The sequence below is a fragment of the Canis lupus genome, chromosome 31, assembly GCF_048164855.1.
Source record: "Canis lupus baileyi chromosome 31, mCanLup2.hap1, whole genome shotgun sequence".
In the NCBI taxonomy this organism is placed as follows: Eukaryota; Metazoa; Chordata; class Mammalia; order Carnivora; family Canidae; genus Canis; species Canis lupus.
The window spans coordinates 9,896,318-9,912,025 of record NC_132868.1 but is presented as its reverse complement, the minus strand read 5'-3'; the positions used below and the strand labels follow the sequence as shown (position 1 = coordinate 9,912,025).

Below are 15,708 nucleotides of genomic sequence, written 5' to 3'. Positions count from 1 at the left end.
TCTGATTGTGCACATCCTAGAGCATGGATTTGAAGTGGACTCCATGCTGAAATTTCCTCCTATCATTTGGCAATGGATGATATTCCAAGACTGGCATCTGAATGATGTAATGTATTATATTCTAAGACTCCCCGATTCTTTTCAGAATTCTGATCTTACTCAGCCACACCTTCTCTTTGTCTTTCAGAATATGACCTGGTGTCTCCCTATGAAGTTGACCACAATGGAGACTTCTTGTCCCATGAGATCACGCACCCTCGGAGGCGGAAGAGGGCGCTTGCCCAGCTTGGAGTGGAGCCTCTCCATCTCCGACTGAAGGGTTTCAGGCATGATTTCCACATGGAGCTGAGAGCTTCCAGCAACCTGGTGGCTCCTGGATTTATTGTGCAGACACTGGGGAAGGGAGGCACTAAATCTGTGCATGCCTTCTCGCCTGAGGATTTCTGTTTTTATCAAGGCTCTTTACGATCCCACAAAAATTCCACGGTGGCCCTCTCAACATGCAAAGGTTTGGTGAGTACAGCTCCTGCCACCTGTAGTGAGGTGTCAGGGTCAGTGGGGTGTGAAGGGCAGGGGGATGAGCTTTCCCTTGAGAGATTTTACTTGATTCCTACATTATTGCAGGACACATTTCTTCAGTCTGTAAAAGCAGGAGAAATTTGCCAAGTAATACTGTCTAAAATATGTTGTGCGGCCTTCTTTGGCCCATTTGGCGGTAGTGCATGTGCCCACGCTTCTGTTGTTGTTTTACAAGAACCTTGGAAGAGCATGCCAGCATGAAAATTAGACCTTATGGCCAGGTCTGAAGACAGGAACTTCTTGGGATGGTTCCACTGTAACTTTCTGGTCCATTGCTAGTGCTACAGAGATGTCTTCATTCTGAATAGAACAACAGTACTAAGCTGATTGGGTGGATTATTTGATCAGATGCCTGGAAGCACTTTACCCCCTCCATTCTGTTGAGGATCATGTGCTTACAGATTAGGGCGTTCATTCCAAATGCGGTGATGAATCCAGGTCCGGGTGATTCAGTTCTTACCAGACCGATGATTCTGTGGTACCTTCTCCATTTTCTTAGTATCTGATTTAGACACCGAACATCACTTGAATGCTTCTGGTGGTCCCTTTGCCGGGACCCTTCAGGAAGGAGCAGCTGGCCCCGTTGAGAAAATGCCCCAAGCTGAAATCTTAATGCCTTGTCTTTTAATTTTCTTAAATAATTCCATATTGTTAGGGAAGAAAAACTTAATGGATGCTTAGGGTCTGGAGTACATTAATCAGTCACACACAGATGCACAAGATAATGACTTCAGTAGCTGGGTGAAAATGTGTGCCCAAAACCTTTGAAGGTCTTGACCATATTAAAGGTTTGACAAACAGGTTTTTGAGCATTTATTACATTTCTAGAAAATGCTTTAAGTCTCTCTTAAATTTCTTTCTCTCTTTGGAAAGAGGGAACTCAGACTCTGCATCTTATAAAGATTTTGTATATGCGTGTGCGGCTACTGGATGCTGAAGGGGCACTTACTTGTAACCAGTCACTTCAAATTCTACATACATGCAAATGCTAAATCCTGCTAAACATTTTCAAGAACTGTGAACACCTGCTTTTCAGGGGAATCTGGAATGCGCTGATTCCATGTCTACCCTAATTTGTAAAGAGCTTTTGATTTGAGAATGGCTACAAAAGGGATTGGACAAGGATAAAGTGGTGATTTTTTTGGTATAATTTTTATGATTGAAGGCAGTGTGGCTGATTTCTTCCATGTTTTCCCAAGAAAAACAGATCTTCCTTAATTAGAAGGCAAGAACTCTTCATATAATGCACTAAAGGAAGAGATCTCTTCCTTGGCTTTCTTTAACGAAGGCTGAGACCGGAAATGGCAGCCATCAGTGTGGTAGGGAGGTGTGCCATGCCTTCAGAGCTCATATTTTTGGATTTGTTTGTGGTGATTGGGCGAGGTGCTTCCTATTAACCCAGAGGGGGTGCAGGCTCACTGACACCCGAGTCCTGTGAGCCAAGGCTCTCCCGATGGCTGAGCCATGCCCTGGAGTCCATCCCATGAGCAGAGCTGGCTGGCAGGAGCTTGAGATTTCTGATTCTCTTTGATCTCCATAGGAGTTAACGGCACAAGTTGTAAGTGACAACTGCATGTAAGATAAAGAAGTGAAAAAAAGCAGGAAAAAAAAGGCTCCTCTGGATAATGAACCTTGGAATTTAATATCTTGGTCCCTGGAATAGAAACCTGTATGTTTCCACCATTAATCTTCCAAGTACACTAAACTTAACTTCACTGATATTTTGTAGATGATCATTACAGACGTGACCTCAACTAGACTTATGAGTGAGGTTCAAGGGCATTTGCCATATGATAGGACAAATCAAAGGCATTTTAAAGGAGCAAAAAGGATGATAAGAAGTCCTTTGTCATTAGCCAGATAATAAACAATTTTGAATGGGATCGACCCTCAAGTAGCTGCCAAGTCTGTTATTTCCTTCTTGATTGATGGCTACCTCATGGCTCATCTTTCCAATCTCTTAAGGTATGAAGAAAAATGGCATATTATCACATTAGAGGAGGGCTCTTTTTTTCGTTTGTTTTTCTTATTGTTCTTGTTTTTTTAAATCTAATTAAATCCCAGGTAGATCTCAGTTAAGCTTTTTTTTTTCTTCAGTGTTTATGATTGACCCAGCTATCCACCAACAGTCAGTTGTCAGTAGAATTCTCTTTGGTTTACCTTCTTGTCCCTCACATCTTTTTGTAGATCTTCGTGGATAGAACATTTTGAAAACATCTTTGGTAGGGAGGGAAGAAAATCTATATTCTCTTCTTCTGATCTCACCTACAGTATGAGACTATCACCTGTAAGTTAAAATATGTTGCTTAGTGAAGAGTTTAATGTCTTCAGCTAGAGAACATGGTTGACAATTATGAGACAATGAAGTTTCCAATCTGATTGTTAGTTTTCTCCACTGGTTCTCTGCTTTTGTGTTTGGGAGCACTTTGCTCTAACAATGGATTTGAAGAACATCAGAATAGCTGATGGTCTTATTTATAGGAAATAAATATTATTGAAAAACTAAAATGAGTGTTTTCCTGAGGTTCTCTTGAATAATGAATGAGCTTCAGATCTGTGTTGCCTGATGAGAGAGACAGGGAACAGGCAGTGTCACTGCAGTGATGAAATAGGACATAACTGGGTGCCAAGAATTGCAGAGAGGGTGTGTCATCCTGCCTTGCAGGCACCCGTGGCAGCACCCATGTAGGGTTTTGGAGTAGTTTTGTCCAAGCTGAATCTTCACTGTAGAATTGGGGTGTGATGCCTGCTGGAGGAGGAATAGGATGCCCCAGGAAAGACTGCTAACATCTGTCAAGGTCACAGAACTTTCTATTGCATCATCTGTTAACTCTAGAAAGACCTCTAAAGTAGTCCTGATACTGCCACCAAGTATCTTGACTCAAAATATTTCTTATTTCACTAAGTAAGGTTATTTTTTTTAAAAGGTAAATAAATAAATAAATAAATAGCAGTGTGTGTAATTCCTATGTCTCTACCTGATTGACATCACAGGTGTGTTGTGATCACCCAGCACAGGCATGCGAAGGTGTATTGCAAAGCAGGTGCCTTTCAGGAATGACTGCTGGTGACGGTGTGGGAAATAGTGATGGCCAGGACAGTAGCAGAAGGAGCGACCCTAATTTACCGAGGATTTTGTGCCACATACTTGGCGAATAGCCTTCTGTTTGTTATGTTGCTTAGCCTAATGACCACACTAACAGATAGGTACTGTTTTTTTAAAAGACAGTTTTTTGATATGTAGTTCATACATTGTAGAGATATCCCCCCTTGGAAATGTGTAACTCGGTGGTTTGTAGTATATTTCTGGAGTTGTGCAAATCTCTCTACACCTAATCTGAGACTGTGCATCACCCCAGAAAGAAACCCCTGACAATCTCCATCCCCTCAACCCCCATGATTCCTAGACCTCATGAACCTTACCTTCTATCCCTATAGATTTGCCTAATCTGGCAATTTCTCATAAAAGGAAGCATGCAACATGTGGTCTTTTGTGACTGACTTCTTTCCTGTAGTATAATGTCCATGTTGTAAGATGTATCAAAACTTCATTATTTTTATTGCTAAATAATAATCCATTGTACATATATACCACATTTTTATTTATCCTTTCAGCTGTTGGTGGATATTACTGTCTGTACTCTCTTTGGCTGTTGTCAATAACACTGCTATGTGTGTACAAGTTCTCGTGTAGACATACAGTTTTCTCTTGGGTTTATACCTAGAAGTGTAATTGCTGGATCCTATGGAAGTTCTATGTTTCATGTTTTGAGGGATTTCTGGACTGTTTTACACATTAGCTTTCCCATTTTGTATCCTCCCAACAATGTATGAGGATTCTTATTTCTCCACATTCTGGTCAGCTCTTGTCCATCCTTTTCTTACAGCTGTCCTGGCGAGTATGAAGCAGTGTCTCACGTGGATTTGGGTGGCTGCATAGAGATCACTGGAGATAGCTTGTTTTTATTCTTGTCATTGTTTAGTTAGTGTTTTTTCCCCCCTTCGGGCACTTTGAATATGGCATCCACTGCCTCTTGACCTCTGTCGTTTCTCAGGAGAAGTCTGCTGTTTATCTTCTTGCAGTTTATTATGCATAGGAGTTGGGATTTTTGTATGGCTGTTTCAAGATTTTCTTTTTGTCTTTGTCTTTTTGCATTTTTACTGTGACGTGTACAGGTGTGAGTATCTTAGTGTTCATCCCACGGTACCCCCATGATGAATATATTGATGTGCTTGTTACTGTACTACATTCCTCTGAGGCTCCCCTCATTTTCCTTAATTTGCTTTTTCCTCTGTGTGCTTCAAATGGCAACATCCTTCTCAGTTTATCTTCAAATCCACTGATTCTTTGCTGGCAGCTCAAATCTACTATTAAGTTTCTGTAGTGAAGTTTTTGTTTGCGATATTGTACTTTTTAACTCTATAATTTCCATTTGATTATTTTTATAATTTCTCTTATTCTGTATTTTGGAAGACATCTTCATTAGACCTAGTTTAATTCTTTAGATGTAGTTCCCTTTGGTGCCGTGAACATATTTATAATAGTTGCTTTGAAGTATTTGCCAATAAAACCTAACATCTGGGTCCTCTTAGAAGCAGTTTCTGTGCCTGTCTCTTTTCATGTGTGGGGGCCACACTTTTCTGTTTCTTTGCATGTCTCACAATTTTCTGCTAAGGATTGAGCATCACAGAGAATATACTGTATAGCAACTCTAGATACTGGCCATACTCTGCAGCTCCAGGGCTTGTTGCTGTTCTGTTTTCACTTGCTGGTTTAGTGACTTGGCAGGACTAGTTCAGAGAAGTCTGTTCTCCATGTAGCGTGCAGCCTCTGATGTTGCTTCTTGCAGGGTGCAACCTAGAGCATATGCACATTCTTCCAGGAACCTGTGCTGGTCTGCAGCAGTTGGTATCACACCACCTGTAAATCTGTGCTAACTGCTAGCTGATTGTGCTTTTTGTCTGTTTATTTTGTACAACACCCTTGGGCATGAATTGCTCTACTAAAGTATAGCACCTTTGGAGGGTTAGGGACAAGCTCCTGCATAGCTGCTTCTCTTCAGTGAAATCAAACTGGAGCAATTTTTGATTCAGAGTAATGGTAATACAGAGAGAGACACAGAGAGAGAATATTTTTAGCAGTTAAATGATAATTTCACTGGAGAGAAGATCTGTATCACCCCTCACACTTACATTTGGGGAATCTCCACTAGGTGCTTTTATTAACACATTTTACAGATCATTGCCCAAGATCACTTATCGTCCCAATTTTACAGATGACACCCAAGATAATTCTTAAAAGAGTGGGATTTGTGCGTAGGTAACCTGACTCGAGAGAACCCGCACTTCAAACCACAGAACACTTTTACTTCCCAGTATCACCAGGCTACTGCTGCCCTATAGGGACCTGCAGGATCATTTACATGAATTTTCATGCCATCATCTCTGAACATTCCTGTAAGGGGTCATGATTTTCTCATTTGGTTTCTGCCTCAATGCCCCCTTCCTCCTCATGTAGTCCTCTCAGAACTTAGTCTCCCCATTTATGGTGTAGTAGGAGCTTCTCTTAAAATATAAATGGATTCATCATGTAATTATTTATTTACAGATTTGGGGTTTTTAAGAAGAGTTTATTTATTTATTTTGAGAGAGAGAGAGAGAGAGATAACACAAGTGAGGGAGAGACACAGAAGAAGAGGGAGAAACAGACTCCCCACTGAGCAGGAAGCCCAATGCAGGAACTCAATCCCAGGACCTTGGGACCATGACCTGAGCCAAGGGCAGACGCTACACTAACTGAGCCACCCAGGTGCCCCTACAGATGTGTTTTTTTATATCAGGTGGTGAGCTCTTCAAGAAACCTTCTTTTATTCATCTTTGTATCCCCAAGTTCTTGTTAACATAAGCCAACATTTTTTCTTGCAGTGAATACTTGTATTTCAAATTTACCAAAAAAATACTATATTTTCTCTATACCTCTTTGAGGTATAAATAACTATGCAGTTAATTTTATAACTCATTTTATATGATTTCTTTCCATGACTAATGCCAAACCCCCTGAATTTTCTGTTGAAGCTTTTAGTTTACTCAGAAATGTTTTTTTCTGGTAAGATTTCTGGCAAACTTTTTAAAAACTCCCATTAGTCAAAACTGTTAATGAGGTTCCTTTAGATATGCATTCTATTGCATATGACAGGATTAGATTTTCTTAAAGGATTTTATGCAAGTTCTGTACTTGGATTATCACTTTAGCTCCTTCCTCCCCCCCAAAGAATAGCAAGTGTGTCAGTTACCCTTGGCACAAAATCTGTGTGAAATTTAGCTCCTCTTACATAAAGCATTGTGTTTATTAGAGCTTTAATGCATAGGATACATATCACTTCTCCTAAAATCGAATTATTCTTTTGCTTTCAACAATGTTGGAAAGCTTGTAAATGCCACAGCGCTCTGCTATGTTTAAGAATTCCCTCACTTGGTTGGAGACTTACCCAGAGCCCTGGTTTGAACTGTCGTAGGTTTGATTCCCAACCTCAGACTCCAGGGATTCTCTGGAAACTCTAGTCATTGAGAGTTTTTCTGCAGCACCCAATAAATCCTAGGAAACTGTCTGAAATATTGCCAGACTTCTAACATACTTTGAGAAATATTCTGGAGCCAGTAAAATAAAGCAGGAGCAGAAGGGAAAAACCAGCGCAAGAATGGTCAGAAGAGATGAATTTTTAAGAGCAGCATCACAACCTGAGAAGGCTGGTGATGGGATAACCAGGTTGGAAATATGTGAGTCTCGGGAGGCATGTAATAAAATAATAGAAAAACTAAGGTTTTAGAGGAAGTAGAGCCAAAGTTGGTAGTTATTAGGAAATTTAAACGTGAGTGTGGGGAACCAGAGGAAAGCACTGCATAAATACATATGTTTTTGCTAGTTCCTTAAGAATAAACGTAGTAAAGGGTGCCTGGGTGGCTCAGTGGGTTAAGCATCCAACTCTTGACTTCGGCTCAGGTCATGATCTCAAGATCCTGAGATTGAGTCCCATGTTAGGCTCCATGCCCAGCAAGAGCCTGATCAAGGTAACATTTTGATAATCTTTTATACTTGAGGCGACTACAGATTTTTCTATTAGCTTACCATTCATTGTAAACAAAAATGAGATTTTTAGAGGAATTTAATTATAAAATCTATAGTTTTGTTTCAATCCCCTTATTTTCCAGATGATGAACCTGAGCCTCAGGGGGGTGCCGTGACATGGCCGGTATCATCAAGCCAGGTAGATTTAGACAGGTGTAGGACGCACGTGTCCAGATTCTCAGCCCAGTGGTTTGCACTGATCACACTGGATGCTCATACTTGTTCGTATACTGGGGAACCAGTTGAAGGAGTGTAAATGTTAGAATATTTGGCAGAGATTTTACAAATAAAGTAAAAGTAAATGATGTAGGCCAGATAGCAGTGGGGAGGGGACAGATGGCAGGCTTCCCTTCTACTTGGTGGTCAGCACTGCAGTCCTCATCAGGACGCTTCCCCCAACACCACTGAGGACAGCCCTCACATGGACACTCATGGTTGGTAGAATATTTGGTGAAACGATCATTAGAAGGTGCCCTTATGTCCACAACCAGCATGACTAGGATTTCCTCCATCGGCAACATCTGCCTGAGACAGCCAAACGGGTCTCCTTGAGGAAGCAGGAATATGATTCCTGTGATCCTTTCCTCTGGGGAATAATCCACGTCTAGGATCCTCTGAAGGACAAGGATACTTGAAGCCTGCTTTTCTAGGGAGTGACTATTCTAGAGCAAGTCCAGCCCAGTCCAGAGAGTAAGAGGATCCTGCCTGCCTGAGGTTCAGCCAGAGCAAGACAGTTATTTTCTTCTTAACTGTCACTTTCCGTGACCACACATCTCAAAATGCCTGCTCTTCCCCTCCTCCACACATACTTCCTAGCCTTTTCCCTGCTGTGCTTTCCTTGCTCTCTACTGTTGCCTGTATCAATCATGGTCCACTTAGAACACAGAAACCACACAACTTGAGAGAAGTAATGCAATGCACTAAACAGGTAACCACTGAAACATTAAGAAGAGAGCACTGAAGCTTTACAGGATAGCAAATGCAGGAGGAAGCGGCCACTGCCCCTGGGGTGGGGGCGGGGGGGGCACCCAGCGAAGAGGTTGTGATTATTGCAATTCAGCTACCTGCTGAGGGTTCACCTCCGGGGGGCGGGGGTGGGGGGGGTGGGCAGCTGGTGCTGGACTCTGAGGGGGCTTGTGCTGGTGCTTCAGGTGATGTAACCTGGGACAGGACGCTGCTGCCCAGGGAAGAGGTGGACAGGAGCAGGAAGGAGATGGGAGGTGGGGCAGCAAGGCAGGAAGTGCGGGGGGTGGGGGGACAGGACGGGGCAGGAACTCGTTCTTCTGCCTCCCCCGTGTGCAGCCGGTCCCTGGAAGGCCTGCGATCAGCAGCCAGAGGAGGTTGCAGAGTAGGGCGGTGTTCCCAGTGTTCCCAGTGTTCCCGGCGTGCCCGCGCGTGGCTCGTGGAGCGCAGGAGGGGAGCTGGGGGCTGAGCACACTGGAGACATTTGCTGTTCTACTGATGCTCCATTCCCCTGTTTTTCCAGGTAGGAATCATTTTTACTGACTTTGATTCCTCTAATAATAGTCATCATCCTTTGTCCTTTTTTGAACATATTCTTCACTTACTTAAGAGTTTACTTTTTAAAGGAAAAACAGCGTATGTTTTAAAGACATTAGATCAAATAAATCCACCATTTTAAAATCGTGAAAACTGTTAATTTCAGATTATTTTTTCTATAATTTCTGTGAAATTATAGGGAAACTAAATAAAAATATCTCATTTGCACATTCATAGTCTCAAGAAATGTAGGCAGGATTCTTCTTTTCCTTACCATCAATTGATTATAAATGGAAATATCCAATAGGGTATACATTGTCAATATAGTTCAAAAGTTATCACTTTTAAAACAAAAATTAAACTAAGAAAGTTAAAAAAGGTCCACATGCTATTACTCACAGAGTTTATAGTGATGCTATAATGACTGGCTGCCCTTAGTTTTAAAATGGTTCTAAAATAGCAGAGAGCTTCAATAGGCAATGATGTGATATAGCCAATCATCCCGATTTTCTGTCATTGAATAATTGTATCTTCAACCCTTAAAACATTAGAAATTTGGAGCAAAAACATGTAAAATGAAATGTAGTTTAAGAAAGTTGGTGATTTATTTAGTGCACAAAGTCTGTGAAAAATATTTGCCTTGGTGAACTTAAGGTCATGTCATTCCATTGACCTTACATTTCCACTTGAGTACATTGTATGTTTTCTCTCTTAACACAAAAAGCAGGGTCTGTCCCTCAACTATGATAAGCCACATTTAAGTTCATGGTTCTCAGGAATCCTTTCAGGTCCTCCAGCACCCAACAGTGCTCCTGGCCCATGGAAAGAATTGGATGGATGGATAGATGGATGGATGGATAAACAGATAGATGGATTGATGGTAGATGATGGATGGTACATGAATGGATGGGTGGATGGATAAATGAATGAATGGGTGGGCAGATGGATAAAAAGTCCTTGCTTTAGATATGAGTTCCATCTATGCTGGAGACAGTTCCAGCATCCAGAGAGAGGGTGGAGACACTATAAAAAGCTCTATCAAGAAACAGTTTTTTTAAGATTTTGTTTTATTTATTTATTTATTTATTTATTTATTTATTTATTTATTTATTTATTTATCTATCCACCCGTGAGAGACACACAGAGGCAGAGACACAGGCAGAGGGAGAAACAGGCTCTCTGTGGGAAGCCTGATGTGGGACTCAATCCCAGGACCCTGAGATCATGACCTGAACCGAAGGCAGAGGCTCAACCACTGAGCCACCCACGTTCCCTATCTAGAAACAGTTCTGAGTTTGGAAAGCATGCACTTGCCATACAGTCACCACATGGATCCATGTCTCCTGGGTTCCTGGGAACATACTTCCACAGCAAGGAAGAGAATAATGCCAGTGCTGTTCACATTCACATAGTCTCAGGAAAGGACCCCTGGGAGTGAGCACTTTTCCAGGCCTACCCATATGAGTAACTTCTCTAATGACAGAGAGAGTCTTTAAACAAATTTTAAATAAACATTGCAGTATATTTGACAGGTGACAGTATATATGACAGGCATATCATTAGGATATGATCTAATTTATATAGAGCACAGTTCAAAGAACTAAGTGGATTTGTCCACCTCTTAGCTTGTTATGTGTTGTTGAGTGAACATAAGTACACGATTGTGTCTCTGTGTGTTGGACACATGTCTTCTTTAGTTATCTAGTTTATGACAAGAGCGGGATTACCTATTGCACATGAGGATTTCTGAGGAAGGGCATTCTTTCCAACTTGAATCCTTCTCAAAAAGTGATGCAGCACATTTATTCTATATAAACTTTCAGGGATAAAAAGCTGGCATTTACCATAAAACAAGAAAAAATCCATTTCTACTTTGTTATTTGTTATATTATTTGTTATATTAAATATTAAGCATTTTTAAAATTGAAATCCAGAACTAATCAATAAGGGGAGTCTGCTTCTCTTTCTCCTTCTGCCCCTCTCCACTGCACGTTCTTTCTCTCTCTCTCTCTTTCTCTCTCTCTCTATCTCTCTAATAAATAAAATCTTTAAAAAAAGAAAGAAAGAAACTGCCCATGTTGCAGTGTAAGCAGGTTCAAGTCAACTTGAGGAACCAGGAGATAGAGTTACACTGACCTTCAGAGAAGCCTCATGGATGAAATGGGGATAAAATGAGAAAATATTTTATTTACACTAGAGCCTTTTGGGTGATTTACTTGAAAGCACTTTGGATGATAAAAAGACACATCATTCGGGCAAACGATTTAAAACACAAGAGTGTTGTTTATGCAACATTTGGAAGCATAGGTTATGCCCACGCGTTTATGATGTCTTTCCTCAACACCTGGGAGATGACTTTGTGCTTAATAAGGTATCATAAATGAGGAAGTTGCCCAGAATAGCTGACATCTTGACTCTGCATTCCCCCTGTGGCAGCCAGAGGAGCCAAAAACCTGGTTTTATTTGCAGAGATTAATCTCTAACTGAAGCTGGGGGAGTTTTGACTATTCCCATTGCAGGTCATCATTAGGTAATAAAATGAAGAATGATGGATTGCAGGATAATAAGCCAGAAGAGAAGCTAGGCTATTTTACAACTCAGTTCCGTGACCAGCTGAAACATGCACGTATATGTGCAAGTATTAGGAGAGTAAATCGTGAATATTTAAATATGTAAACGCCTTGCTGGGTAAGGGTGCCATATGCAGAACCATAAGTCATCGTGTGTTCCTTACGAGGGCCAATACTATGAGTTAGGCTTTCCTTCACCATCTAGTATCATTATTCTGAATTTCGAATATTGCTTTGGTTCATAACAATTATATTTACAACCTAAAAACTTTTTTGGGTCTAATATCAATCGTAATTTCCTACCTCTGCCTCCAGTAATCCAGTCTACTGTCCACTGGGGAGAAGCTTAGGAGCTTACTCATTCTAATAAAATTGAGCTTACTGATCCCTAACACTTTCAAGTTCCCTGTGGTCAGCCCTCTGAAAGAGTAATATCTGCGTCACATCTTCCTGTACCAGAGGAAGAACTAGAGCCGCTCAGTTTATGAGATTTGTAGAAGATAGCTAGTGCCCACGTATTTGAAATGACCCCCAGTCTAGAGTCTTGAAAGAACTGAATCCCCAGGCTGCTGAGGCTGCAGGGACTTTGTGGGGCAACTGTTTTCTCTGAATTTTGTTCTAAATACAGACTAGGTCATGTAAAAGTTTACATGTATGTAGGCTAATGAAAGGACTCCTTATATTTATTTTAAACTTATTTTTTTAAGATTTTATTTATTCATGAGAGAGAGAGAGAGAGAAGTAGAGGGAGAAGCAGGCTCCATGCAGGGAGCCTGATGCGGGACTCGATCCCAGGACCCCGGGATCACACCCTGAGCTGAAGGCAGACGCTCAACCACCGAGTCACCCAGTGGTCCCTATTTAGACTTTAGAAACTTAACACCCCAGCTTCACCTCAGGGTGGAGTCCCATGTGTGCACCCATGGCTTCAGCCTCACAGGAAGGGTCAGCGTCCCTGGGACGTCTGCGCCTTTAGATGTATAGGGAACACGCAAGGTGTGAACTGATGTGGGCACTAATGTCTTCAAATGTGAACCATTTTAGTAAGAAGAATTTGATGGTGTCACAGATTGCCATTTAAATATAAAAATGTCTTAAGGCCTACCGAAAATTAAATTGTTGAGAGGCAGTCTTCGGTCACATACAAACCAACCAGTGAGTCGGGTCGTATAAGGAGACTTTAATCAAAGTGCCATGTAGTCAGTAACACGATCAGAAGAGAATATCCGTTCTCCAACCAGGAGGGCCGAGCAAGGTCAGTTACATCTTGAGATGGTATCACGTTCTGTTGTATCCTTTGCAAATTAATCCCCTCCTCTGGCAATTATTCACAGTTCAGATTTCATTGTCAGCCCGTGTGCTATGAAATGGATTCGATTTAGAGATTTGCAAGGGGTCAGTTTTGTTTGATCTCGGTTTCAAAGTCAGCCCCAGCCAACTTCTGCTTTCTCTGGCTTCAGCCCTTTTATCTGCCCCTTGTCACAGGTGTGGCCCCGTGGGCTCTGTGGGGGGATGGAGAGGCCGAGCCCAGCTGCTGTGGACCCGGTGCGCATGTGGGGAACCTTGTAGCGTCCATCAGTGTAACTCACGGTTTACTCTTACATTTTGGAAAACAGACGTGGCAGTGTCAAAAAGTCTGGCTGTTGGTGCCATCATGCGATCTAGATGCTCGTGGGGGAATTCCTGTTCAGCTGAGTGCAGGAATCCAGTGTGCACAGGCTTGTAACCCACCCTCCATCCGCCTCGGGCAACCAGTGTGCACGGGGCCATAACCCACCCTCCATCCACCGTGGGCATCCAGTGTGCACAGGGCCTTACCCACCCTCCATCCACCGCGGGCATCCAGTGTGCACGGGGCCTTACCCACCCTCCATCCACCGTGGGCATCCAGTGTGCACGGGGCCTTACGCAACCTCCAGCCACTGAGGGCATCCAGTGTGCACAGGGCCGTAACCTACCCTCCATCCACGCATGCTTCCTATTCTGTTGTCATGTTAATCATCTCCTTAGAGCCTAAATTTTCAGCTCGTGCCCAGACAGTAGCCTCTGGTAATATTTTTTCTCTCGTGGGAAAAGCAAACCATCCTTAGACTTTGGCTTGCTTGGCGGGTCTTCTGATACGGGGTTCCTGTGCTCCTGGCAAGCAGACAGTGCGGGGCACGGGGATGCTTTCTCGCAAACGCGGTTGACCTGGCTGTTCTCTCTTCCAGCATACCCACTGCTTTTCTCCAGCTCCTAAACCAGAGGGCGGGGAAGAAACTGAACCTGCAGTTCTGCTAATCCTCCATGTGCCCTGGTCCCCCTGTGTCATGTAGTCCGTGTTTGGTTCTTGTGGAGCAAACACATGGTGAATTCTGCTTTCCCACGGGAACGTTTGTGTTAATGTATGTGTCAGTGATGCAGTTTCATGCTTTTAAGTAAAACATGAAAATGGGTCCATTATAAAGAGGGAAGATAACTGATGAGCACCTACTGTATGCCTGGAATTTTTGCATGCAGATTCATTGCATACCTCACTACTGCATTTCATTGTACTTGCATTTTGAGAAGAGCTTTTATTCCCAGTTTGTGTTAGAGAGTCTGAGAATAAGACAGATTATGTAACCTGCCTACAGCTGCCGTCTAGCAAGGGTCAGAGCCTGATTCTGAGACATGCCCGTTGGGTCACAGAACACATGACGGGCCTTGTCCCCATGCACCCATGTCCCCACCCAGGGACATTGTCTGTCTGTGTCCTTGGAGTCTAATGGGTTGGACAACATTGGACCTTGTCAGCACAAGGAGAACTTAGGTGTCCAACACCTGGCTTTCAATCACTTGGGTGCCTGTGTTGGGGGTAGCTAGTATTTCTGCACAGTCTCGCTCAGAAAGTCCTGATTCCTCCTGAGAATTCTGGAGAGCTTATGTGTCTGTCACAGCTTCAGTGGTTATCAGCTTACAGGATCATATAGGTTAGTAGTAAAACAAACAAACAAACAAACAAACAAACAAAAAAAAACAGAAAGAGAGACAGGCAGAGAGACATAGAACATACATGGAAAGCATTTTTTAATCCAAAATTAATCAAGGAAGGCTACAGAAATTTCAGATTTTAAATAGTGGCTGGCCCCCCTAATTCAGCCTGGCTCACAGCTGGTGGGTCCCACGCATTTCTTGTGGACACCTCAGCAGTATTTCTAATGACATTATATCCTTTCACTGTGCTTGAGCCAGAGACACACGCAGAGTATTGACAGAAAGGCAGCTTCGAAGCATTGTGGTAACGGCCACCGCTGGCTGACCAACAGGTAACAGAGAGCTGGTCCCCGGGGCATTCTCTTACGTTTTCTCTTGTGAAGAAAAAAATATAACTTGTCAGGGATTGTCTTTGCTAATGAAATACACCACACTCCTTTAGAAACTTTTCAACTGCTGGATTTTGGGGAGGTGGGGTTGGTAATGAGCATGAATAATTCCATAGGCCTGGGAGCTGCCCTGTGATCTCCAGGTTTGTGACCCCGGCAGGGGCATGCTCTCCTTCCTTCCTTCCTTTCTTTCTTTCTTTCTTTCTTTCTTTCTTTCTTTCTTTCTTTCTTTCTTTCTTTCTTTCTTTTCTTCTTTCTTTCTTTCTTCTTTTTCTTTCTTTCTTTTTTTCTTTTTCTTTCTTTCTCTTTTGCTTTCTTCCTTTTCTTTCTTTACTGGCATCTTTATTTTTTTTAATTTTTAAATTTTATTTAAATTCAATTTGCCAACATACAGTATAACACCCAGCACTCATCCCGTCACGTGCCCCCACTCAGTGCCTGTCAGCCTGTACCCCATCTCCTTACCTACCCACCTCCTCTTCTGTAGCCCTGTGTTCATTTCCTAGAGTTAAGAGTCCCTCAGGGCATGTCTCCTTCTCTGATTTTCCCACTCAGTTTCCTTCCTTCCCTTATGGTCCCTTGCACTATT

At 42.4% G+C, this 15,708-nt stretch overlaps 1 protein-coding gene across 1 annotated transcript in view; it reads left to right on the top strand.

The window, feature by feature from the left end:
* ADAMTS16 (ADAM metallopeptidase with thrombospondin type 1 motif 16) overlaps window positions 1-15,708 on the top strand; it is a 149,662-nt gene that overhangs the window by 6,290 nt on the left and 127,664 nt on the right. Inside the window, exon 3 of the mRNA XM_072807448.1 lies at window positions 188-513. Within this exon, the coding sequence (XP_072663549.1) occupies window positions 188-513 (326 nt within the window). The remainder of the gene's footprint in view (window positions 1-187; window positions 514-15,708) is intronic.